Raw genomic sequence first — 27908 nt, forward strand, 5'->3', positions numbered from 1 at the left:
TGAACAAATTAAACCAACAATAGTTTGTAATTCATTATACAAATGCTTATATATAAATTTATAAAAATAAAAGATAAATTAAAATAGTTAAATAATTTGAAAATATATACTAATTTTCTTTGAAAATGTGTCGTAATTTGTAAAAGTCGCCTGTTTAGTTTCCGGAGACGCAGCAGCTCAACCAGACGAAAATTAATTATTATTAATTAAATTCATAACATATCAAATTTCTTCCAATCGAATTCATCGGGTCAGCACAGCCACATCTCTCTTTCTCTCTCTCACAAATTTCGCATTGTCTCACCACTTTCCCTTTGTTGCCTCTTCTTTTTAGTCTGAATTACAGTTACCAGATCGGAGATTCCGATTTGTTGAATGGCTTCGAAACGGATTTTGAAGGAGCTCAAGGATCTCCAGAAAGATCCACCGACTTCGTGTAGCGCTGGTACTCTTTCTTACCCTGTTTTTGTTTTAATTTTGTGTCTCTTTTTTGGTTTGATGCGATTATAAAGCGTTTCGGTTGTTGATCTGTGGGTTTCCATGAAGAACTTTGACGCTTCGAGTCTTACTAAGTGACCATGATGCATTAACAAGGATTAGGTGGAAGATTTGTTTTTCATGTTTGATTAGTTAACCGTTGGTGCTTACTAAATTGGTAGATCGGCATACGATTTTAAAATTGGAGAATCATTCAAACACTTCATATACTGTTCTTTTTCTCCATGAAGTAGTGTATGAGTTGGCATTTTCATTCGTATGTTTTTACCACCAACTGTTGATCAAGGTTGTAGGTGATAGTAATATGTAAATGTTTTCTATAGATGGAGATGTTGACGTTCTTTTTGTTATTTTGACATTGGCAGGTCCAGTTGGGGAGGATATGTTTCACTGGCAAGCAACAATAATGGGGCCTCAAGATAGCCCTTATGCAGGAGGAGTTTTTCTAGTCACTATTCATTTCCCCCCTGATTATCCATTCAAACCTCCGAAGGTATGTGAATCGTAAATTTTCTTTAGAACGGTTGGTTCGCGCTTGCAGAAGACGAGTACCTCAACCGCCATTCTGTATGGATTCTTTTATGGTTCTTTCTAGCATCACCTCTTGATTTAGTGTGTGCCAGGATTCTGTAGGAGAATAAGACAAAACAATTTATTTAATTGGGAGGCAATTTTGTGGATCCATCAGCTGAAGCTTTAGTATTGTATAAGAATATAGCTCTGTGGATGGCCATCATCTTTTTCGCATAATATTCTGAGTCTGACTATGTGTACAAGTTTTCGTACATTCGCTTTATCCAAATTTGTGTGATTTTTCTGTATATGTTGTAGCTGAGATTTAATACTTCCAGTGATTTTGACCCTCATCAAGATTTTTAGATGTCCCGCCAGTTTTTGTTACGGTTTGGTAGTGTCATTAGAGGTGTAGTGAATTAAAAGAATATTTATATTTATGTGTTGCAGAAAATAGCTAGTGGATTCTTTTTGCATTTGTATTGTGAAAAAATAGATGCAGTAACTATAGTTCTCCTGGAGTTGACCGAAATAAAGAAAATATTGGGCATTACCTTGTGCATTCTTCCTATATAAATGCAAATAATAACAATCGTAGAATATTGAGTTGATGCCATCAGAACAACAGAAATGAATGCTGTTGGCTGGTGCTGAGAACTAAGGTGATTAATGGATGGGGTAAATGTTTACACCTGGCATTCCAGGTGAAAAATAACCACTAACCAGCGGTACTCTCCTGTCGCGCATTGCATAGCCGGTAGAATTCTTTGCATGTCTATTTTTGTTTTGAATCCCAGTTTTGTTTTAGCTTTTATTAATCGGTAATCACAAAAACTAACAAATTCATTGATGGCTGTTTTTTGTATCAAGTTTGTTTTTTTATTTCCAGTTTATGATAGTTCCAACTGTCAGGGCAATCAACTACACCACGATGTTAATTTGTCTTTGCAGTGTTGCTTATAGAGAAGTTCATTTTCTCTGTATTTATTTCGCAGGTGGCGTTCAGGACAAAAGTTTTTCACCCAAACATAAACAGCAATGGCAGTATTTGCCTTGATATCTTGAAGGAGCAGTGGAGTCCTGCCCTAACTATTTCTAAGGTTAATATTCTTTGTCCGGAAACTTTTTTCTTATCACATAACTTTCCTTATAGCAAACCGGAATTTCTTCTGAAATCATCCTAATTTTTTCCTACCTTAATCACAAGTGTGCATGCCGGTTAAGCCCAACTTTGAATAATTGATCTCAGAGTTGGGACCTCCTTCTTGAACTGAGTTTGGGAAATTGTTTTTGTGGCTGACAAAAAACAAAAAGGGGCAACAATGACATAGTGCTGCCAATTTTAGTATTGTCATATTAAGTCTTTTTTCTGTTGAAGAAAAATACTAATTTGCTAGCTATCTCCTTTTACACTGTAGCGATCTCGAGTTCTTTTCATTTAAGGTAGTTATTTGACTTGATTATATTCAGGTTTTGCTCTCCATTTGCTCTCTTTTGACGGATCCAAATCCTGATGATCCACTGGTACCGGAAATCGCTCATATGTATAAAACGGACCGTGCCAAATATGAGCAAACTGCAAGGAGCTGGACTCAGAAATATGCAATGGGTTAGTGCCATCATCTGTAATGCTGTGGCTTGAACTGTGTAGAAATTATATGCATTTTCTCTGTTCTTTGTATTGGACAAATGTACAATCCTAGCCTACTCTATTACCCTCTCTGTGGACAAAGGATCTGGTTGATTTTATGTTTAACTTTTTCGTTAATTACATATGTATTGGGAAGTTTTATTATGGCTATTGATCTGTGTATTTCGGAGACAACTCGGGTAATTAAATAATTATATGAAGTTCGTTGAACACTAATTCATTCTGTTTTAATTTAAAATATTCATTCGTTTTGAATGAAAATCATATTTGAACAGTATTTAACATTTTCTTGATCAAATTAGATATTACAAATCTACTTTTTTTTCTTACAAAAGTTACTATTAAAAGCATAAAAGTTCATAAATCATGAACTTAAAAAGTAATTCATGTGAATATATATGGTGATTATAATTAAAGTTACAATTCAATGATGAATTCATACTTCTAAATTTGAATGTTTATTATATTTCCAACTGAGGATTGATGTGTTGATTTGATGATATATATGCTTGTTCTTGTTGAGAGGACGTCCATCGGTATCTCTCTTTGTTTTCTTTTTTTCTTGAGATGACATCGAATGGATTTTTTTCTGCAATGAGTTTCTCCACGTTTGTTTATTTTTAAAACGATATCTATTTTTTGTGGAAGAGTGGATCAAAATTAATTCTCTTAAACTTTTTATAGATATCTTTTGTGTGTGTGTGTGTGTGTGTGTAAACTTTTGTTGGCAAATAAACAAGCTGTGATGATTGTTGGGCTACTTGTCTTACTTTTTGAGTGAAGGGTCCCCATTCGTCTTTGGCCCGCTTTAGAAGAAGGAAAAGTACTAACGGAATACGTAACAAATAAATAATAAAAAGTCAGGCCCAGGTCCAGCAGGTCAGGTGAGATCAGGTGTATGGTTCATCTTTTTTACCCTTTAATTGACTTATTAACACTATGGGTCAAACGTGTAAAGAAATCAAATCGAACCAAATATCAGTAAAAATGTAAAGTTCGAATTTGATTCCAATTAAGTACATTAAAGCTCGACTCGAAACTAGAAAATTTTAGATTTTTTGGCTCGTGTTCGACTCGAAATGAAGTTCGAGTTTGCGTTAGGCTCGAAATGTTAAATTTTATTCACGAGTTTATTTGGACTATTGCTTGGATATTAAGAGTTGAGCTCGAAACTTCTGAAAAGCTTGAAATGTATATATAATTTATATTAATAAAATAATAAAGCGCACGAGCGACTTGAAAAACTATCGACAAAATAATTTTGACTCGAGTTCGGTACAATTAATTTGAACAAAAAACGAAAAGCTTAAAATAATTTAGTGGTACAAAATTTAGCATTCAAACTCGAGCCACCTTTATTAGAGTATTAGAAATAATAAATTATTTCTACATTTTTTACATGTGCTTACAAACTGTTTCGATTCGATACGACTTGGGTAACGTACCATCAATCTCCTTTTGTGGTGTTTTTGTAATTCGGCAATGGCATGTCAAACAAAGAATATGCTAGGTAATCTGCAATTATATTCAATGGAAGTAAAAAGTAAAAAGTAATTGGCAATCTGCTATTTTTACTTTTTACTTCCATTTAAATTTTTAAATGTAAAACAAATCATTTTTACTCGATTTAAAGAAAATATACAAAAATAAATTGTATGCATTAATATCATGTTTCGTCTTCCATTGCTAAACTCAGACTGTGATGAAAGCCACACGACGTCGGCCAGAAATGGAGCTTCGTGGCTTTAGCTTGTTTTAGCAATTCGACTCAAATTAGTTATATTCGAGTTGAAAACGTTTGAAAAATACAAAACTTTTTGCTCAGATTCATGAATTGAAAATCGAGCTCGGCTCGAAAGATTCGAACATGTTCTCTAACTAATAAGTACTTGAAATGATTGAAATTTTTGTTATTTAACATATAATTATATTATATTAATAAAAAATATTAAAGCTCTCGAACAATCGAACAAAATAATTTAGACTCGAGTTCGGAGCGAAAAAAATTCTAACATTTTCATACAAACTAATAAATATTTTTCGAACCTGCTTGGTTCGTTTATACATTTAGTCTGCCCCAGGGGCGTAGCCAGAATTTCAAAATATGGGGGGCTAGAAAATTAAAAAAAAATTAATCTAGAAATCAATACGACATTTTCCACATGACATAAAGATCAAGTGCAATCCATGATTTTCACAATATAATCATCAAATCTAGATGAATATTTTCCATAAGTTCAAACATTAATCATATGAAAGAGTACGCATAATTAAAAAAAAAAACTTACTCGAAAGAGAGTAACTTAAATAAACACTACTTTAGTCGCAACCTTCGATTTTTCAAAAAGATCAAATATATCAATTATGTAATATATATCAATGTTATGAGCAGTCTCTCTCTCAATATACAAAATCATTGCATTGTTTAAATATTCCAGCTCCATTTTGTTGCGAAGTGGTGTCTTGAAAAGTTTCATCCCTGAAAATACTCGCTCAGTTGTAGCAGTGGAAACTGGAAGAGTCAAGACCAAACGAATCAGTCTATCAATAATGAAATAAATCCTCGACTTCTTTCTTCCAACTAGTGGTCAACAGAATTTAGGAAGAGAATCAATATCTTAAAACATCATATCCTCAAATACATCAAGCTTGTAATGATCCAATTGAGGCTCTATTGAGATGGTATTCCAATTTCCAGGCGTTCCTGAAGCTGTGAGAGAGAAGCTTTTTTTTCTATCGTTTTTTTTACTCTCTCTTTTTTTCTTTTCATTTTATTTTTGTAATAGATGGGCTTAAGGAAATAATTGGACTACAATATATCTATATATAAAAAAAATTTGATAATCTTTGCTGGGCTTGAGCCCAGCCCAGCCCATACTATAGCTACGCCCCTGGTCTGCCCCCTTTTTTTAAATAAAATGAGTTAATATTGTAATTGCTTCTAAGTACGAAAATTGTAATAATTTAAATTTCGAAGAAGAAATTGTAATCGTTTGTAGGAAACAGCTAGTTTAATGAAAAGGAAAGTATGCAATTTCGATAGAAAAATAATTCAATATATTATATATGTTAATTGTCGAACAGTAATATTTAATTGAATTTGATGGTTTTGCATACTCTGATATATTATTTAATAGAATGTATAAATATAAATAATATTAAAATCAAACATGCATTGAGCTGGAGTTGTATTTTCGTGCTAAATTTGAGGGAAATTATATTGTTTGATAAATAGAGAGTTTTTTACGATTACAGGAATTGCTCCAATATTACTTTGATTTGGGCCAATTGGGCTTTCCATTTTAGTAACATAATGAAATCAATATGGGCCGGGTTTCAAAAAGAAATACATATTGGGCTTTAAAGTGGGCTCAGAAATGGATTGTTTATTCTGTAATTTACCCAATTCAGCTGACGGTCATGGTCCGATGAAGTAGAAATAAAAGGCTGAGAGAAAGCAACCCCCAACATCTTCTCCCGCGAGCGCCCCCGTGCCAGACCGTGATATACGATTCGTATTCTCCACAAAACACTTTCGAAATGATGAATATTTCAAAGCAGTGGGATTTTCCAGTGTCTGGATGCGGATTGCTGCTATATATTTATCGGAAACTTTTCATAATTTAGGAGTTTCAATGACTACCAGCAAAATGACTTCGAGGCGCGCCTCCCTCCTATGTTGCCTTGCCTGGGAATTGTGCTGCGTTTGGGAATTCCTCTGTATTTTAGCCGGATGGATAGTTGAAGGGAATATGCTGGTTAAATCTTTGAAGTTGTTGGCTTTCTTTTTAAAGGTATATAGTCATTATTAAATGATTAGGATTATCTTCATGTTTATGCATATTTCTTCATGTTTGCAATCTTGTAAGGTAATTATAATTCCTTCTTCAGGCATGACAGTTTGACATTCATCTTATCTGCGTTATATAGTTTTTTAGAGCAGAAATTCAGGAAGCTAGTGTATGCGCTGATAGAATTAGCTGGAGTTATTTCATAACCACACACAAAGAAGGATGCTTAAAATTCACTTTGCTATAGCATATAAACGTTACCTACCCGCTGATTGAATTTTAGTATTAAAATGGTTCTGCTGGGGTGGATTGTGTGTTTCAGGAAATTGAAGGAAATATGGTGGAAAGTGAAATGGGTTCTCCTTTGATTCGAAGGAGATGAGCTGGATGCATTAAGCTACGACCCAATGACCACAATTTATTTAGGATAGATGTGGTTTGATATTTTGCTCTAGAATTTTATGGGTCTTTCATCCCAAGAGATCTGAGATGCTCTTGGGTGAATTTCTTACACTTGCATGCTGGATTTTTTAGTACAAAGTTTTATAATGTCGATGAGTGTCTTTTGTAGTTTATATTGTTTGCTTGTTCTATCTTGTGCAATTTGGTCGGCTGATTCTTTAAATTATATTTGGTAAGTAAATTTTATCTTAACTCCTTTTGGAGCATTTATGCCATTGTTTCAGTCTATGGCTTCTTTCTTTCTTAGCCCCAATTGTGATGGGATTCCTGTGCTACATCATATAATTATACTTTGATGCGTGAAAAATTTCTAGCTGTGTTTATTGTTAAACACGCACAAGTGCACCTTTCAGAAGTGTTGATTAGATGCAATTCACCAAGATTCCCGATGATCTGGTGCAGTCAGGTTCTATCATAAGAAATGGTTCTGCAAAATTTTAGCATTTTTCAGAAAAATTTGTCTGCTAATAAATTATTTATCCTTAACATCGACGTAAAATTTTAATTCTCAATCTAGAGATTTTCACCATCTTATAACAGGTACTGTTGCATATTGCATGTCATGGTGAGAATAAGGAAAAAAATTGTTGGGTTAAGTGTGCATGAGTGAGAGAAGTCTGAGATGATTGATCTCCTAAGAAGCTTGAGATGATTGACCTCTGAGAAACTCTCGTGGTGAGAGAAGTACTTGGAGGAGTGGCCACCTGGGAAGCTCTCGTACATCAAGCTGTTGGCGCAATGTTGTATGATTTTGTTGGCTATGTGAGCCGTAAAAGAGAGGGACATCAGACCTTAATGGGTAAGCTTTGTTGGAGACAACGTCATCAGCAAGGGAAAGGATAAACTATTTCTAAGGTGAAATGAGCACCAGTAGTAAGGTACACTTCTTCCCAGACTCATGGGCTTAACCGTCTAACTATGGATGTCCAAGTGGGTGGTGCATTTGGGGCTCTGTGCTGTTACAAGTATAGGTAAATAAAGTTTTGTTTTGGCTAACAATCATAGTTTTTTGTATATCGATAAGCATTTGATTTTAACTAAGCGAATAACGGGATAGAAAAGGCAGAGAATGAAGGGTGTTAACATAGTACACCTTGAACATGGGAGAAAGCCCAAGATCCAGCCAAGGTTTTGCTATGGCTTTAAACACAATTTTGCTTGTGCATGGGAGCAGTTCCACACTTGTTTGACAAATACATCGACCGTTAAATATTAATGCAACATTAAATTCCTTATGTGATTTTGATTTTCCCCTAAAAGTTTTTCTTCAATTGGACTTGTAATTTTTTTGGAGCAATATTACTGCAGTTAAATATTTATTACTTGCTTTCTTTTTTCAAAATGCGCTTTCTTTAGATTTGTAAATGAAATCTTATGGTTAGGAACTGGATTTGTTAATTTAATTGAAGTAAATTTTGTTCAGTTAAATTATGTTTCTTTCCCTACCCTTTCCTTCTTTCATTCTTCTTTTAGGTATTCTTATTTTCTATTTACTGTAATGCGGCCGCCTCCCCCTCTAACGTGAAGATCCTCCTCTTTCCCCTCCTTCCCCTATCTTTGTTCTACATCTATTTATAAGTGCATGCCTAAATTCTTTCCAATTCAGCCTTATTTGACCCGTAGTGGATCTGTGTTCATTTGCTTGGGTATAATCATGCAACGAGTGTTAGGTCGTTTGTAAATTTTGTGCTTCGGATCTCCTTTTTCTATTTGAATTTATGGCACCCAAATTTAATGCTAAATTAGACTAAATGAATTTTCTTAGTAGGTTTCTTCCTGTTATTATATACTTTTCACGCAAAGTTAATGCTTTTTCGCCGATTGTGATGCCGAGAACAATTTACCGAAAAGGATAAAACATTGATCCAATTCAATTTATTATATTTCTGATTTACTTGTTTTGAAGATGAATTTTTATTCTTACTCCCAAGCACCAATTTGATCTTGTGAGGATTTTATGGATGAGCATGGTGATGCGCATCTTTAGTTTACTAATTTTGTTTGCCAATTTTGCATTAGTTACTTGCACCAAAATGAGTGTGTTTGATTAATTCGATTTAAGTCTAGAATCTCTAATTTGACTATGTCTGTCGATTTCTTTGATATTTTAGTTTCATAAATTATCTATTTCATATCTCTTGTATCACCAGTTCTAAAATCTTCAGCATTACTGTAGCTTATATAGTCTGTACATAGCTTTTTCAACGTCACCATATGTTCGAAAGAGTTAATCACAAGCACTTTGGCTCGCTGTGTTTTTGTTACCATTCTTCAGGAATGGATACTTCCTTAAATAATATGTCGTTTAATTATTGAGTGTAAACACCACTGTTTGTTTTGTTAAACATTTTTTCCAGATTTATTCTGCATCCTATTGCTAAAGCTCTGTAAGTGGATGTTTCCCTGAGTACCTGATAGTTTTATATTTTCTGAATGCAGAAAGCTGATGCGGTATGCTTTATCGCATTAATTGAAGTATATTTCAAGCATATCCTTTCTGCTATATCTTTTCTTGTCATCTATGGAGGATGCATATTACAAAAGATCATGTACTAAGCGTGCCCAAATTATCGAGCTAGTCCGTGAAGATAGGCTAAGTAATCTGCCTATAGATCTTCTCTATCACATTCTCTCGTTTCTCGATGCCAATGATGTTGTCCGGACCAGTGCGTTAGGAAATAATTGGAGGAACATATGGAGTTCGGTTCCTAGCTTGAAATTTGATTTCAATGTGTTTTTACTCCAGGATCCATATCTGCAGATGAGTTATTACGAGTGTTTATCAAAGTTTTGGATATTCTTTTCCCAGACCTTCTTTATGAGACAGGCACCTCAAGTCACTAAGCTTCGTGTTTTGTGTCATTATTTTGACGTCAAACAATTTAATCTGTTGCTTGGTCTTTTTGCTGCGCAAAATGTCAAAGAACTTGAGTTTGAGGCTAGATTTACTGTAGATGATTTTCCGTTCAGCGTTGGATTTTCTGAATCTTTGTCAGCAGTGAGGCGATATTATGACACAGCGTTTGGAAATTTGAAAAGTATGCGATTGGTTACAGTTTATTTCAATGATGCTAAGATCACTGAGAAACTGTTTACCAATTGTGGTGTTCTGGAGAACTTATCTCTGGAATATTGTCGCATGCAGACTCTCGAAGTTTTCAATATCTCAGCTCCAAACCTTAAGAAGTTCGTGTTTTTGAATATGCGCCGTAATATATTCAGCCCACATTTATTTCATGGCAGGCTAATTATGCACACTCCAAACCTTGTGGACTTCTGTTATAATGGGCCAGTAATATGTTGGGAGTTCTCTAATACGTCATCTGTGAACCATGCGGTGATTGATGTGTCCTATGAGACGTTTATTGTACTTTATCAACCTAAATTGGCTGCAATGATCTCTGCTCTTAATTGTGCAAAAGCTTTATCATTACCATCAATGGTTCCCCTGGTATGTATGCAATGGAACAAACATTTAGTGCTTTTGTAGAGCTTCTAAGGGTATTGCTAACAAATGTTTTCTAGAGCTAACAAATGTTCAATGCTAACAAATGTTTTCTAGAGCTCACTTTACAGGCATACTCTTGGTTGAGATTCTAAGGGTATTGCTAGCAGAGCAATATATGAGCATTTGCAGCATTTATGGTGGAATTATTTATTTGGTTGTTATTCACTTTTTTAGTGAGGCCATTTGTGACTTTCTTTTTAACTGTAATTTGGAATAGAAAGATAAAGGATAATGGTAGGTTGTGGAAACTGTAGACATATTGTTAAAAGAGTTTAGGGTCCTTTTGTCTTTGTACAACTGACTGAGTTTTTTTTATACTTACATAGTCCGTTATTGAGTTTAGTTTTTTTTTTTTAAAAATGTATCGTGCCTCATATGAGACTGGGTAGTACGTATGGATAATTAAACCAATATTGTTCTTATTATTATAATCTGTTAGTCTGAATGTTCTAGAGAAAGGAGATCATCATTGCTTTGAGTATTGATGTTAAGATTTGGACATGTGTTTTTTGACCAAAATTGTAGGCAAGAAAATTGTGCATATGTTCACATATGTCGTCCAATCCGAACATCCGCACTACCGTCCAAATGATGGCTAGCAAAGTTTGAATTTGCGTTTGGCTTTCACATTTGAAAAGTTTGATATATATAGAGCTCATTTGCTAGATATCTCACCCAAGCTTTTTAAGCATCTCAAGCTTAAGAGAGCAACTCAAGTGTGAAGAAAAGTTGAGTGTTATTTTATAGTAAGTTTGAGAAATAATTTTCTCGGTTATACTCGGGTTAGGATTGTGAGATATTGAGTGTTTTGTATACATTTGTAATTTTCTCCCTATAATAAAGCTTTGCAGTAGCTCTGTTGACGTAGCAGCGCATATTGGATAGACCACGTAAATCGTTGTGTTTCTGTTGTTAATTTTATTCTTCATTTTTTGTATTATATTATCATCATGATCGTCATCGTTTCGGTGTATTACCCAACAACTGGTATAAAAGCCTTTTTGTAAAATTTCTTAGAATTCTGAGTATGCTACATGGATACAGCATAGTCTGATTTTCCACTCAGAAAAGATTTTTTAGATTTTTTGCTAAAGCTCGAGAAGCGATGGCCGGAGATGATGGATCGGGATCGGGTATCAACAAGTTCGACGGAACAGAGTTTTCATTCTTGCAGTTACATATTAAAGATTATATGTATAGCAAGAAGTTGTATAAACCATTCAACCTCTATCAGGAAAGAATCCGGAAACAATGGAGGATGATGACTGTGAGCTCCTTGACTGACAGGTGTTAGGTGTAATACTATTGACCTTAACACATAACGTGGCACATAACGTGGCAGAGAGCCATAGACACAAATCACAGAAGAGATGATGTCCATTTTATCAGACATGTACGAGAAGCCATCAGCAAACTACAAAGTACATCTCGTGAAAAAATTATTCAACTTGAAAATGGAGAAGGTGCTTCGGTGGCTAAACATATCAATGAATTCGACACGATTGTTTCTCAGCCAACATCGGTTGAAATAAATTTTGATGATGAGATTCGTGCACTGTTCTTTTGGCATCTTTACCAAATAATTGGGAACCAATGCGACCTGCTGTTGGCAATTTTGTTGGCAAAAGAAAACTACAATTCAATAATGTCAGATATCAAATTATTGTCGAAGAAGTTCGCATGATGGATTCAGGTGAATAGACATAATCTACATCTGATCTAATCTCGAGAACAGAGAAAGAGGCAGGAGTGGCGAAAGGAGTTATAACAGATGTCGCGGTAGATCCAAGTCAAGAAATGGAAAAGAAAAAAGCACTTTTGAAAAAAATTTGAATTGTTGGAGCTGTGGTGAAACTAGTCAATTGAATTCGACCTGTAGAAGTCCTTGGAAATTTATTTCTCTTTTTAACACGACTTGTCATAAGTTGATTAGTGCATTACTCAAAAGAGGGAATCTCATTCGTTTTTTTTGGGTGAAAAAAATTCTTTTGATTGAAACTCATTACATACCACATAAGCCTCAATAAAGCCAAACATACTATCTAAGTCCATGCCTTTCAGTTTACCATGGCTGACGGTCTTACCTTCAGGTATGCATTGGTTTGAATTTTGCACTATCTGGTCAATGGGTTTAAGTTAGTGTTTCTGAGGAGAGGAGCAGTCTCTTGGTTTTAAAGAGGTAACAACCGATATTGCGACATCTTTCCTCTATTTGGTGAGTTTTTGCTTGTTGTTAAATCCCCTATTTCATATAGGAATGATCTAGCGGATTTTAATGCTAAGGCTATAGAGAGGTGAAAGAGGAACGAAATGGAAGGTCTCATGAATTCTCCTCGGGGACCTACCAATAGGCAATAAGGTACAACCACTTCTTCTCTGTCGTCGATCTTCGGGGTAATTCCAACATTCAATGGGATGTGTGTTCCAGAATAGCGCTAAATGACGTCGAATTGGGTGAGTTCAGTACTCTTTTAAGGGTCTTAGATACAGTTAGGTTGAGTTTGGGCACGGAGGATGCTCGAGTTTGGTTTGGGGAGTCTTCTGGTACTTTTTCTGTTAGTTCTTTTTACGCCTCTTTCTTTCCGGTTACCAACTTCCCTTTATTCATGTACTACTCTAACATATAGAAAGTACCTATCCCGCATAAAGTTTAAGTTTTCTCGTGGATCATGGCTTTGGGGAAACTGCCGACTTGTGATGCTTTGCAAAAACGTTGGCCTAGCTACGCCTTATGCCCACAATGGTGTAGTTTAGGTCGGAAACAAGAGGAGAATCAAGACCATTTATTGTCGCATTGTCTTTCACGAGTGGTGTTTGGATCAAAGTTCTGCAAGAGTTGGGTTTTGAATGGACTTTTCCAAGACGGTCACAGGACTTGTCTCTTATGGAGCGAGGATTTCTTACCAGGAGAAGAATTGGGAGCTTTTGGTACTTCGTAGTTCATTGCATTTTTTTGTCAATTTGGTTGGAGCGCAACAATAAAATATTCACAGATAAATCAGAGTCAATGGACGACGTTTGGGAGAAGATTAAATTCAGAGTTGTGGCTTGGACGACAATGATGCTAAAGTTTAATCACCTGCTTATCTCAAATATGGTTAGGGATTGAAAATTTATTTGCTCCTGACGATAGTGTAGTTGTCGCGTTCCTTCCCTAAATTGTGATGTGACTTGCGGATTGCTTATCCGCTTTCCTTGTAAACTTATCTTTATTATAATAAAATCATAGTTTTCGATCAAAAAAATTAAAAATAAAAAGCCAGGTTGATTCTTGGGTTATGGACTCAGAGCTTCGTTACATACTACTGGTAATCGTGATGTATTTGATAATTACATCACTGGGGATTACAGAAAAGTTTTCCTGGCTCATGGAAAACCTTTGGAACTAGTTGGTATAAGTGATAATCCGGATAAAGATGTCAATTTTATTTGTCTGAAAAATTAACAAAGTAAGGCATGTACCAAAATTGACACGTAATCTGATCTCAGTGGGACAACTCGATGACGAAGGCCATAATGTGACCTTTGGTAATGGTTCTTTGAAAGTGAACAAATGAGCCATGATTGTTGCTTGAGGAAAGAAACTTGAACACTTTATATGACTTTCAGTTGCTAGAGATACATTAGCAGCTATGGATGCTGGAGCTAATTTAAGTTTATGGCAATATAGGATTGGGTGTATGAGTGAGAATGGAATGAAGATGCTTGTATCAAGGAAGCTATCAGAATTAAAGATTGTTGAACACAAGCTATGTGAATGTTGTATATTTAGAAAGCAGAAAAAGGTTAGTTTTTCAAAAAATGGTTGAGAACTAAAAGCAGCAAAGTTGAAGCTGGTTCATACTGATGTATGGGGCCCATGTCATGTGACATCCTTTGGAAGCTCAAGATACTATGTCACATTTATCGACGATTCGAGCAGCAAAGTTTGGGTTTATTTTCTGGAAAATAAATATGATGTCTACGAGTACTTTAAAAGATAGAAAGTCATGGTTGAGAATGAGACCCAACTTGAAGGTGAAGTACTTACGATTTGATAATAATGGTGAATACGGAGATAATGAGTTCAAGAAATATTGTGTACAGAATGGGATCAAGATGGAAAAATCATTCCTAGTGCACCTTCAACAAAATGACGTAGCTGAAAGGATGAACAGGACCCTGAATGACCGTGCTAGGAGCATGAGATTGCACTCTGGATTACCAAATCATTATGTATCTAACCAACAGAGGACATTTGATACCGCTTGACTACAGAATACCCGTAGAGGTATGGAGCGACAAAAAACTAAACATTTATTTCTTGAAAGTGTTTGGATGTTTATCCTATATTCATATTGATTCAGCTAGCAACGCTTAACCCGAAATTAAAGAAGTGTTTCTTTATGGTTATAGAGATAATGAGTTTGGTTATCGTTTTTGGAATGACCAAAATCGGAATATCATTCGGAGCATAGATATAATCTTCAATGAGCAAGTATTGTACAAGGACAAGTCAAGTATTGGAGCTGGAGATGAATGTCCCGAAGTTAAGAAAACTGATGAAGTATAGAGCTCATTTGCTAGATATCACATCAAGCTTTCTAAGTATTACAAGCTCAAGAGAGCAACTCAAGTGAGAAGAAAAAATGAGCATTATATTTTAGTGAGTTTGAGAAATTATTTTCTCGGATATACTCAGGTTTAGATTGTAAGATATTAAATGTTTTGTCTACACTTGTAATTTTCTCCAAAGAGTTTTGCTTAGAAAGTTTTATCTTTATTCTCAATATATTTCATTTCACAAAATTTCCGAGCATGTTTTTCACACAGCGCTGTCATTTTGCTTAACCTTCCAACTTGATTCAAATAAGACAAAACCTATTGTAGTTGTCTTTTACACATGCACAGAACCTACAGTCGGTTGACCTGCACTGTGTTTCCTTCTATACCAAGGCCATAGTTATTAACATCCAATTCCATACTCAACTAAAGCATGCATGTTTGTTTTCGTAGACTTGTTAATATACAAAGCTGTATTGGATGTTCACAAAAGTGTACATATTTATATACATTCTCAAACCAAAAAGTTCAATTTAGTTGGTTGGGCTGCCAATTAACCTGTCTGAACCCTGAAAACCCTGAATTCACCACTTCTCCTACAATGGTTTATGATTTTATTTACTTTATTGACTAGGCAACAAGTTGCGAAGAATAATCTTATCTATAAAGTTGTTTTCATTTCAGTTCTGAAAAATTCCAAACCAAACCCTTCTCTGTAGGGGAAATACATAAATATAAGAGAGCCATATCCCCTATATTTACTCTTTCTTTCTATAAATAATTTTTAGTGGTCATGTGTGTTCAGTGTATTGCCGTCTTTACTTTTTCTTTGTAAAATGACTGTCCTTCAGTCTTATCCACGTGTGTATTTCTCTTTTATATTTTACTCATTACTGTTAATTTGTCATATTTTGCTTGTTTTAGTATCTCTCTAGGACTTGGAGTGGATGGGTGCGCCACTTACCAAATACAAGGTCCTTGAGGCTAGGTATGGTATATACTGCACGCTACGTAGAGGGCTTAATCAACTTACTCAAGCTGACACCCAATCTTGAAATGCTTTCCATGAATTTCACTTGGGTAAGTGCTTTTAATTTTGCTTTGTCTTTGGGAAGTGATTTGTTGATGGTGGAGTCACATGCAATTGAGGTTGTGAAAGTGTGTGGTTCCCTTTTTCGCTGATTTATTTTACAATGGATAATAGAGAATTGTTTCCTACACACACATATTTTGTTATTGCCTGGTGATTCTATATTGTTCAGTTTTTGAGCTTTTTTATTTTTGTCTCGACTCTTCTCACCTCCTTTGCGAGGCAAAGCTACCTGTAGGTTGGAGCTGCTTTTACTTCTGCCCAGCCCCTGAAACAAAATTTTAAAACTGTACCACCTGTTGTTTTGACCTTGGTTTCATCAATTATAGTATATTGTTCTCGATCTGATAATTGATGAGAAAAATTTTAACATCAATTATAGTATATTGTTCTCGATCTGCTAATTGATGAGAAAATTTTAACAATTGTTTTTATTGCTCATCCTTATATGAATGATTGATTCTACGTTGTAATAACAGGGAAATCGGTATTTTTTTCCTGGACAATAACTGCTGATCTGTAATTCTTGAACCAGCATGATGAATTTTCTGTTACTAATGATGATGAAATCTAGCTTTGTGATGGTTATGTGCATGATGCCTGCATTCTACTTGATATAATCATCTTTTGTGATAGGATGTCTTTACATTAATATTCTGTTCCCAGAATGTACAAAACTAGGGGTGGGCATCAGGTCAGGGTATCTTGAGTCCGCGAGTAGTAAATTTTGCTACTCGAACTGGGAAAAAATATTTACTACCCGACTGGGTACCCAATGTTTTTGGAACTTCAAACCGCAAACGTAACTCAATGTAACAAAGAAAGCCTTGATGCTATCTTGTCGTGCATTAACGCAGCTAAAGACATTTCAAAATTATCAGAAATGATTTCACAAAGCTTCCTTCATTTAGTGTTATAAACCAGAATGTAAACCAGATCTACAATTCTAAAAGTATTTTCAAACATTAAATTCCTCGAAATGCATGTCCGTCGAGTCGTCCGACGAGTGCACTGAGAGTCTGAGAGAGAGAGCGACGGGTAGAGGTCGAGTCGCTGTCAAGTGGAATTTGGAAATCCTAACTCTGCACCGAAGTGAAATATAGAAGAACGGTGTTGGGTTATTGATTAAAGTTAAAAACTGTGAAAGAGTAAATGAAAAAAATATGTATGATGCGTAATTTACTTTATATGTTGGGTATCCGAACCCAATATGGTACTAAATTTATTGTCCGAGACCAACCCGATACTAAATAGGTGGGTTTAGGGCTTTACTGATCCCGAAATTTTGAAAAATTAACTGACATGATGGGATTGGATCTGGTACCCGAACTCGAACGGCCACCCTTATATGAAACTTAGAACCATGGGAAAAGAGGGGAATCTTTCCGGTTAGAAAAAATAAAAGGTAGTGTGTTGTATGTGCTCGTGACCAGAAACGATAAGTGATCTCTCACTTGTCTCACTTACAAAGTTTGATAATTTGTTTAAGGAAGTGTGTTTTTCGTTAAGCAACCTCAAAAGATTCTTCTTGTTTTCACTTACAATGTTTGATCATTTGTTAAAGGAAGTGTCTGTTTTTCACTAAGCAACCTCAAAAGATTCTACTTGTTCTTCAATTTTCCCTGCGAGCAAGATTTTAAATCATCTATCCTCAAATGAATGCATTTTACTTTGTTCATTTCCAGGGGTGTGAGTATGACTGGAAGTCCAGATATGTGGACTTGGCTTGTGTCTCACATCATCTCAAAGAGGTTCGGATTACAGGATCCCGCTATTCTGTAATCTCGCTGGAGTTCGTCAAGTTTTTTCTCCAAAATGCAAAAGTTTTGGAGAAAATTCATATCAGCCAGGAGCAACAAGAGTTGGATCCGAAGGAATTTTATGCATTGCAAACGGTTAATGTAGCCTCTAAAACAGTTGCCTTATTCGTCACCTCTATTTCTGCTTCTGGACAAAGAAAATGCTTCGATTTGAATTTAGGAAGTTTCTGAAGAGGGCTCAGGAACTACAAAATAAAGTTTAGTTTGAAAAGAACATCATAAGGTAAGGTACTATTGTCTGGACTCTCTTTATGCGATTAGTATGTAAATCGAAACTTCTAGTTCATAAACTCAATGTGCCATGTGTTAAGACATGTATCAGTAATAATTAACCTGCTCACCTCAATTCAAATGGCAAACCAAGCTCTGAGATATCACTTACACTGTATCTGTTAGCATGGAATATCGTTTACTCTGTATTCATTAAAAATACACAAGTATGCGCCCTGACAAGTATATCACTATCCTTGGTGTGTTTTAAAGGCTTGAGGCGTTTTTTAGCACATATTGTTGATAGTCATTGATTTTCGCTTGTAAATTTATGAATATTTGTTTATTGTTATCCAAAACATTGTTTAATACATGAGGATGACGGGCAATAAAATTTTCTTGAGATACTTAAATTTATTGTGTATTATCTCTTAATGTGTCCCCGTATACAAAGGTGTGTGCCTCACCTTGTCCCTAAGCTGTATGATATCCATGCGTCTTGCCCTTTATCAACTTTGGTTTACACAAAAGGAGTCAGCTACTTTTATAAAACTAGGTAAATTACCATATCAATAATATAATAGGTTACTCATTTTGTGGCTTATACAACGAAAGAGGACGAGACATAAGAGCAGAGGCAATGCGATACGAATCTATTATACGTATTTACTTATGCTGCTTGCTCTTATTTGAGGTAGTACGTTCGAGCAAGTTGGGACATATACACTACACGTGTTAGATACTTAGATATGGTTATTTAATTCTTGAATTACTTTTAAGTCTCAGATATAAATATGCTGCGTGTGAACGAATTTGTTTTGAAAGACGTACCCTACATGGAAATCATAGTGTGCTAAAATACTTTAATTTTCGTGCAGTGCTTGAAGGGAAACAATTTGAATCATGACTCATTGTCTCAAGCTCATCAATTAATCTGACATTGTGTCGTAATTTTATTACTTTTGTGTGCAAGGAGAGAGACTGTTCCGGGATTTCTGTTGGATGGAGACGAACCTATAGAAGCATTGATGAAAAGGTCGCAACGGATGGGCGGAGAAACAATGATCCCTGTTGTATGTCCGCACCTTCATTTCTCATTATGGACTTGGTTTGCATCCTTTTATGTTTGGTCTCAATAAACAAGCTCGAGTATGTTGGTTGACTATCAAACACACTCTTTAGCTAAGTTCGAGTGATGAGTGTTGGATGAGTTTATTATCAAAACATTGTGTTTGGATTGGCTACTTTCGGCAGAAAGTAGAACTTTGTGGACCTATATTCACTGGTATGTCAAATGGTTTGGTGGTATAGTTCTTGACCTATATTCACTGGTATGTCAAATGGTTTGGTGGTATAGTTCTTGAATATTAACTAATTACATGTTAAGTTGACAGAAATCAGGTACTGACTACCTGTCATCTGGGCTTTTGGGGGTTAAGCAAGTTTCACATAAACTTTTTCGAACATTTTATGTTCTTACTATCAGTCGCTTCCTTGTTGAGGGTTATTTTCAGTTTTCCTTAAATTAAATTTATATCGAAACAACCCCCGAGCAATTACGAGCGCTCTAAATATGAAACTAATTCATCTGCATCAAATGCTATGAAGTAACTCATATCTTTTTACATAGTTAATTTAAAAATTTTCATCATTACATATAAATTAGACGGCTGGAAAAAGTTTTACGTGTTTACATAAAATAAGCTGATTCTTTTATCCTCTCATTTTTTTCCCCAAAATGTGTAGGGAATAATTATAAATCAAAGAATGGAACTAAAAAAAAATTTGAAGATGGTCTTTTTAAAATTTACATGGATTCTATATGTCACGGTAGTCCTCAATAGAGTTGGAACAAAATTTAGTGTTTTCACCTACCCTACCTTGTGATTTTTGAGTATTAATGGTACGATGACAATCATATTCTATATATATATATATATATAATATACACACGAACACAACAAATTACTATTTTTTTAATGGTGAAGAAGAACTAACAGCCGTTATCTTTTGGGTGCATGTTAGGAAAAACTTTGAGTTTAATGTTGTCGTATGCAAATTACGACAACCATGTAAACCATATTACTCAAGTTTAGTACAACGTGTTCGACCAATAAAGTGTTAGTAAAAGAAATTGAACTTGTGACCATTTGGTCTTCGCTTACCTGCTCCACCAACTTTGACATCTCGAAAACAATAAATTATTGGTTTTAAACCAATATGTGATTGTTATATTAATTAGAATCGACCCTCAAGTGGATCTTTATTTTTGGTATCTATACATGGAATTACAAGGATTCAACTGAACCCAGAAATTCACATTTTTTCTTTAAGAAGTTAAACATTAACCCCTTGAAAATAAAATAGGAGGTGAAAAGGAAGAAATGGGGATCCACCACCAAAGAAGAAGAGTGTGGTAATGATAGAAAATTGGAAGAGATTTAAAGGGTTGATTTGATATTGAAAGGAAGCATTCATTATTATTGCATGGAATTCAGCACATACTTACATACATACCCCCATTTGCTTCAACTTGCAATATCTATTGCTCTTTTGAAATTTTAATGAATAATCATGAGATTGTCGGATCCGTAGGTAAACTTCTTTTTCCAATGCCACCAAGATTATTCAAAGTGGAGCTTCATGTCCCATTTTTCATATAAAATTCTATTCTTGTAATAACATCATAATAAATAAAATTCACACGCAATATTAATTATGATGAACGACAATATTTAAGTTGTTACAAACTTAGATAGTTCAAAAATGGGGTTTCGACTTATAATTCGCAAATAATAACACAAAAATTATCAAGATCGATATATAGTGTTACGACGAAATGATAATTAAATCACATATGCAAGATATCGTGCAAACGAGTCAAACTATTTGTGTATTCAATCTGAACTTGACTCAACTTGATTTCACCAAGCTCGAATAGATAAACTCTTCAGTGCAGTATAACACAAAAGTAGCTTTTATTGATACAAGGATTTGGTAATGCTTTGTAACTAGTGTTGCTACGGGCATGGGCGGAGGTACATGTATAAACCCCGGGTTCTAAATTTTTTTTTAAAAAAATTATATTTAAATTTTGTATAATTTTGGATTGACATCATATTAGCTCGGATAGATCAATCTAAAATATTAAAAGATTCTAGAGTTTAAAATTCAAGCTCCTGCCCGGATTCTTGGCTCTACCACTGGCTACGGGCGAGGCAGGATAAAAAAAACATTTGATCTTTTAAATTAAAACAGCGTTCCGAACATATAATAAATAAATTCTAAAATTGATTAGCACACCATTTTAATAACAAATATTAATTGTATGGATCTATGGTTCTCCTGCATACTCTAACACTAACAAAATTTGATAACTTCGTGACACGATTTGATTTTTAAGAAAATACACACCATATTAAAAAATAATATATTTTCATTTAATATCTGCTTTCAAAAATGTATTCACAAGTTGTTCGGATCATTATTATCTAAATAATAATTAACTATAACAAAATAATCACAAATCCTATAAAAAAATGCTTTTTAAAAACTAATTTTTTAAAATATTTAATTTATATTTAAATTAATCAATTACAAAAAATGGAAGTAGAGGTCAAATTTATTAATTTTTAAAAATAAAAAATAAGTGAATCGACTTACATACACAACTTCTTCTTTTTTGAAAACTAAATCAACGCAATTTTAAGATATGTGTCCAAATTCAATGAAAAATAATAATAATGAGAACTAATAAAATTAAAAAGCAGACGCAACGGAAGCTGCGATTTGCAGCGTCCCAATTGGGTGCACAAAACACTAGTATATAATATATATATATATATATATATATATATATATATATATATATATATATATAATATATATTAATGTTTCTTGAACCACCGCTCGTGTGTTACACACAGCACCATACGTATTAGGAACAACACCACATTGGAGTGGATAAATTTTTTTCTAACAATCTTTCTATATATAATATATAAAAGTGCGTGTCTAGGATATACAAAAAAAAAACTGACAAAATCAAGAAAGATTGTTAGAAAATAAATATATATATATATATATATATATATATATGTGTGTGTGTGTAGAGGCGGAGCCAGAAATATGACTCCGCTCGAGCTAAAATTTTAAACTCTATAATTTTTTAATATATTAAATTGTTCTATCCGAACTAATATTATATTATTTCAAAATTATATAAAATTACATATAATTTTTTTTAAAAAAAATTGGATCATCCGGGCTCACAAGAGCCTTTGGCTCCGCATACACGGGCAGAAACATTAATATTATAGTTCTGTAAGAAAAAGTATAGAAATGACAAATTATTTTTTTATGATTACTTAATTAAGATAATATTTTATTCTCATATGAGTTCACTTTTCCACAACTGCTATTCAAAAAGGAAATTTTTTACAAAGAAGTCAACAAAAACATTAAAGTATATCCATATATTAAATCCTCTCTGCTAATAAAATAGCAATAAAATTATCGAAACGGTCAAATTTGTGTTGATAAAAGCAAAATTATATAGTAATTAAGGTTCTTAAATCTTACATTACCAAAAAATTAAAATTTAATAATGCATTTTGATTTATTCATGTTTATTTTTATTTTATTTTAAGTATCGTGGCAATTCAGATCAGGGAATTATTATTTTTATTTATTGCTGTTGTTGCAGATGATAATAATTATTTTATAGTTTTTTTTTTGAATTTTCAAAATGTATTACACTACCCACACTTTTTGGTGGGTATTGACAGTGTCAGAAATGTCATGTAATGGATGAAATCAAATGATTTTTTCTTTAAAAAAAAAAAGAAAAATGTAATAAAAGATTAAAGAAATAGAAAAAATTGGGTATGTCGCAATGATAAAACACAGTCACATTAAAATTTATAAATACATTTTGAGAAGAGCTGAATGTGTATAGCCTGAACGACGGTAAGTGCATCTGATTCCGATTATCCAATTGAGGGAATATTTCATCCTGTTCCTGCAGGCAGTGTCTGCAGGGACAGATCCAAGGGCCAGAATTTTTCTGGCCCTTATATATATATATTTTTTAAAATTCCCCCCCCCCCCCCCCCATGAAAGAATCTTGGCTGTTGATTGAGTGTGGGGCATTGCCCCCACACCCAAGATCGACCTTTCCTTGATTGAGACTGGATGGATGCCTCTGTTATTCAGGCTATATATTTCTTGAGAATAGGGATCAGTAAAAATTCAAATTTGTTGTGATGTTATAGCTAATGATTAATCCTCACATATTCCCTGAATATTTGTACTGATGGACTGAAATTTGCTCCATTTTTACCAACTTTTGACTGTGGTCACTTAGTACTATAGTATTTATTAATCGTCTTTTATCAATTAGATAAATTTTTTTTTAGAGATGTATGTATGATTTTGGACCATTTTTCTATTTTAAACTAATTTTTGGAATTGAGTTGAGCGTGTTGGATTGTTCATAGTCGGCCCACTCGTTTGTCCATAATTTGGATCATTTGTAAATTTCACGTTCTAAATGTTCATTCATGGACGTGAGAGGGGTTTGTTAGTTATCCAACATCGGTTGGATAAAATAACTGAGAGTTACATATATGGACTTGAACAATCTTTCCCTTGGCTTGAGATTGCTTTTGAGGATTAGTTAGGTTTAAGTTCCAATCTTAACAGTATTACGTTTACTGCCTAATGCAGAATTTAACCTTGACAAAAACTCTACTCAGATAAGGTAAATTATTCCTCCCTGTCTCTATAAATATTAAGTATTGGTTGTGATTTTATAAACTCATATTCTCTTGGTCACTTAATATTATTATATCTCTATTCTAAGTTTGTTCTTTGAATTGACTTAAATATCAGAGAGATCACATCGAAAAACTATCTGACACCCCTAACCATATTTCTATAATGTGCAATATCTCGATTTCGAGCAGATCTACTCAATTACAAAAATTGAAGACTGTTTCTCTTGGTCGAACTTGAGTTAAAATTTTCATATCACTAAAATTGATTTATTGAATATTTTAATTGTATATTACGCTGCTGGTACATATAATATTTTAATATAGATAGTTTATTATTACCAAGGTGCACGCAAGGAGTGGCTGATATATAAACATGATTACGAAATTGTCAGAATTTCTATCAGTATCCAATCACTTTCTGCGGACAGAATCTTCATTTCATGATTTTTAGTATTGAATTTATTTATGTAATAATTTACGAGGAAATAATTAATTTATACAGTATGATGTTTGATGATTAAATATTAAATTTATTTAAAAATAAATTGCTTGGGCGACATGCTTAGATATACATTGTCCTTCCTAATTCACATCTCATATACGCAGCAAAAAGATTATATAATTTGGATTTTCATAATTGCTCGTTGAATTACGATAAAATCAGGAGATTAAAAGGACAAAAGACCAAGTAATGTTTTTTTTTTAAGGAAAACAACATATTTTGTCTTCTAACTTTTTTAAAAAAAATTATGTTATATATAAGTCAATTTTAGAGTTTTACTCTATTTATTTACATATTTTTTTTTAATTTTAATCATTTTTCATCGCAATGTGTCGACAATATCTCATGTCATCATTTTTCAATTTCATATTATTATTTTTTCGCTACCGTATCAGCATTCCGATGAAAAATATCACAAATGAAAACAATATTCAAGTTTGTGGATTAACTAGATAATCGACCTATAACATGATTAAAAGGGAGGTCAATTTTCTAAAACGTAAAAATTTAAAGTTATAATATCTTATTTTTTATATATAAAAAAGTTAGAGTACTTTTGTTGTGTCGTATTCCTCAGAATCTAGTCGTGCTCGCCTGAATTTATGCTATTCTATGTAGCAAATCTTTTCAAAACAAAAAGGTAGATTTCTTTTTTAATTTGGGGGAAATTATTTTCAAATATTACTGCCTAAAGCATGATCCAATAGGCACCATCGCTTTGCGTACGAAATATATTTATATTTTTACTATTTTAATTATTTATGTGATCAAATTTTATTTTAAATTTTGTATCTTTTTAATTTTTTTTTTAATTTTAGATTTTTCATAAAAGTTTTGTGTGACACTATACACATCAATGTCATATTGCTGATACATTGACGATATATCAGAGAATGAATAAAATCACAAAAGACAAAAATAACGAGTTAAAATTAAAAATTTTCAAAGTAAATGATAACACGAAATGATAAAAATATAGCTTTTTCATATATCATACTTGAAGCTATTTCATTTTTGTTTTTTTTTCCCCCAAATTGAAGCAGAAGATTCTTTGGAAAAAATTTGACAAACTATTTATGGTTTAAGAACAATGATGTGGGTTCGTACCTAAGTTCACTGATCACAAGATTATACTGGGATATTGTGCCTTGTACTTGTATCGAATATATATAAATTCTCTCAACTCGTAATAAATATAAAAATAAAGCGCGCACACACATATACATATGGAAAAAAAATATTTGTGTGAGACGGTCTCATATGTCATATTTTGTGAGACGAATTTTTTATTTGGGTCATCTATAAAAAAATATTACTTTTTATTATGAATATCGGTAGGATTGATCCGTCTCACATATAAAGATATGTGAAACCATCTCACAAGAAAACCTACTATATATATATATATATATATATATATATATATATATATATATATATATATATATATGACTTTAAATTTATAGACCCCACCCCATATGAAAATGAACTTCAAGTGTTGTGTACCTATTCAAAATCTATAATGAAATTTTTTATCTAAAAGTGGATTGGATTTTAATTTGATCCGGGTGAATAGAGTGAGCAGATAAGGGGAAAAATGAGCATGGACATATCTCTTGTGTCGAAGAAGTATTTTTGATATGTCTTGATGATTATGACTTCAACCGTGACCTGCAAACAAGGACATGAACTCGTGAATAGGCGTCGAAGGGGAATCCGGCGTGGCCACTCCGATACTCAAGTCAGCAGGTGATAGATGAAGAAAACAAGTGTAATAAATGCTACAGGTATAAATATATGTGGTTGAATCCTTAAAAAACCAGATCCTTCAAATGAAATACATACTTGTTATTTATAGAAAATAAAGAGATGAATATCTTGTTTTCAGCACTTACCACTTGTAGACATGTTGACTTTTTGTCATGCCGTCTTATTTTTCCATCGTGTCACATCAGTAGGATTTTGTCAGGAACGACTATTGAGACAAGATCTTCTAACACTCGATTGCGGCACTGTTATCAAGATATCTCGGGTAGAAATCGTTCGGGAGCTTTATATTAGAGTCTGGATTCTTGATAACCTGGGAAGAAAATGTCTCGGGCATTCACCGGACCAGGTCCTGAAGACATAGTCCTATAGATTTATCATGATTTGGGTTGTCCATATAATATGATGACCCGAGCTCTAACGTGGGTATGGATTTCTATTCTATATTGAATTAAATGTTATAGTATGTAAAAACTTAAGGCGAGATTCGGTAAATAATAATAATAATAATAATGGTTTTAAATTCTTGAATTTCATTGTTTTTGTGTATATGGTGATGAGTGAGTGAACTTCTATGCAATAAACTCAATTTACAAAACGCTGATGAATTAAGCAAACTTCTAGAATGTTTGTGGTATGTTTCTCTCTATTTGCAGTTTCAATTTTTTATAATGTTGAAATTGAGTTCAGTTATTTATTTTCAATTTGTGGTAATATTAGACATTTTTCATTGAGATTATTAATCAAATATTAGAATTATTTGATTCAAGGAATTTTTTATTTTTACATTGATGAAAATAAATGTATTTAATATTTTTTTTTATCTAAATTGATCAACTTTTTAAAGTGTATATATCACCCATAAATATTTTTTCCTTATATTTTAATATATATTTAGAGTATCATATGCCGCACAACTTTCTGACTGCGAATTTGCGTTATCGATCTTATATAAAATTACTATTTCTTAGCTAATCTTATGAAGTCGAATATTCCATTAGTATTTATTTCATTGATTACAAATTATATATACGTATTTGTGTGTGTGTGTGTGTGTATATGCAAAGCCGGTCTTAATAATTTTTGGGCATGAGTAACTTTAAAAAAACTCTCATAAATCATGATGTGTGTTCATATTCTTTTAGTTCTATGACAAATTTTTAAAATTAAATCAATTCATTAAAGAGAATATAAGTAATCAAACAATAGACAATAGTCAAAATATTTCTATTTTAATTAAATAATATTAAGATCAAACATGTCCAAAATCATAACTAAAAAACAGCTTATATTTCAGTTTTAAAACTAAAAACACTAATTCAGTCTGTATAATCATGTTGTTCATGTAATTTTTTTCAATTGATAACAGTGTCAATCAATTCAATATTTATATATGGCATGATTGATTGAAAAAAAGTTTTAATGAACTTTAACAGCTGTATATATTCAAAAAAAAATTATAAACAATGTGACCATAAGAGAACATCTATCCACTTTCTTAAGGTAATAAATTACATCAATTGCATATTTGTTTCTCTTGTTAACGAGCATTTCAAAAATGTTGACTCTGAAAATAAAACATCCACATTAATATAAGAACAATTCTTATGAGTCAAAGAATACTTTTTATACCTTGTCTATTTACTGTTATATATAATAAATTAGGGAATTAGAAAAAAATTTAATTTTGTCTAGGAAAAATAAATTTAAATTCGAATTTTTTTAATCAAAAGACACAAAATTAATAAATTTTCTAAATAAATTTATCAAGAAACCC

General features: G+C 33.1%; 2 protein-coding genes across 11 annotated transcripts; both read left to right on the top strand.

The window, feature by feature from the left end:
* The first annotated feature begins 227 nt into the window (after window positions 1–227).
* Window positions 228–2806, top strand: LOC140812102 (ubiquitin-conjugating enzyme E2 28-like). Its single transcript, XM_073170299.1, has 4 exons — window positions 228–445; window positions 864–991; window positions 2007–2111; window positions 2482–2806. Exons 1-4 carry the CDS (start codon window positions 376–378, stop codon window positions 2623–2625), a joined length of 447 nt encoding a protein of 148 aa, XP_073026400.1. The 5' UTR covers window positions 228–375; the 3' UTR covers window positions 2626–2806.
* A 3273-nt stretch (window positions 2807–6079) lies between these two features.
* LOC140812681 (F-box/FBD/LRR-repeat protein At3g26920-like) lies at window positions 6080–19395 on the top strand. 10 transcript variants are annotated; one of them, XM_073171018.1, is made up of 6 exons: window positions 6080–7321; window positions 7456–7793; window positions 9355–10366; window positions 15890–16045; window positions 17741–18098; window positions 19059–19395. In XM_073171018.1, the coding sequence occupies exons 3-5, from the start codon at window positions 9437–9439 to the stop codon at window positions 18044–18046; spliced, it is 1392 nt and encodes a 463-aa protein (XP_073027119.1). In that variant the 5' UTR covers window positions 6080–7321; window positions 7456–7793; window positions 9355–9436; the 3' UTR covers window positions 18047–18098; window positions 19059–19395. The 10 variants fall into 10 exon arrangements, with proteins under 10 accessions (XP_073027119.1, XP_073027120.1, XP_073027121.1 ...); XM_073171019.1 differs by having other exon boundaries at window positions 6080–6456; window positions 6601–7793; XM_073171020.1 differs by having other exon boundaries at window positions 6080–6456; window positions 6606–7793.
* Window positions 19396–27908: the final 8513 nt, after the last annotated feature.

This window comes from Primulina eburnea, chromosome 14, assembly GCF_022965805.1.
Source record: "Primulina eburnea isolate SZY01 chromosome 14, ASM2296580v1, whole genome shotgun sequence".
Classification (NCBI taxonomy): Eukaryota; Viridiplantae; Streptophyta; class Magnoliopsida; order Lamiales; family Gesneriaceae; genus Primulina; species Primulina eburnea.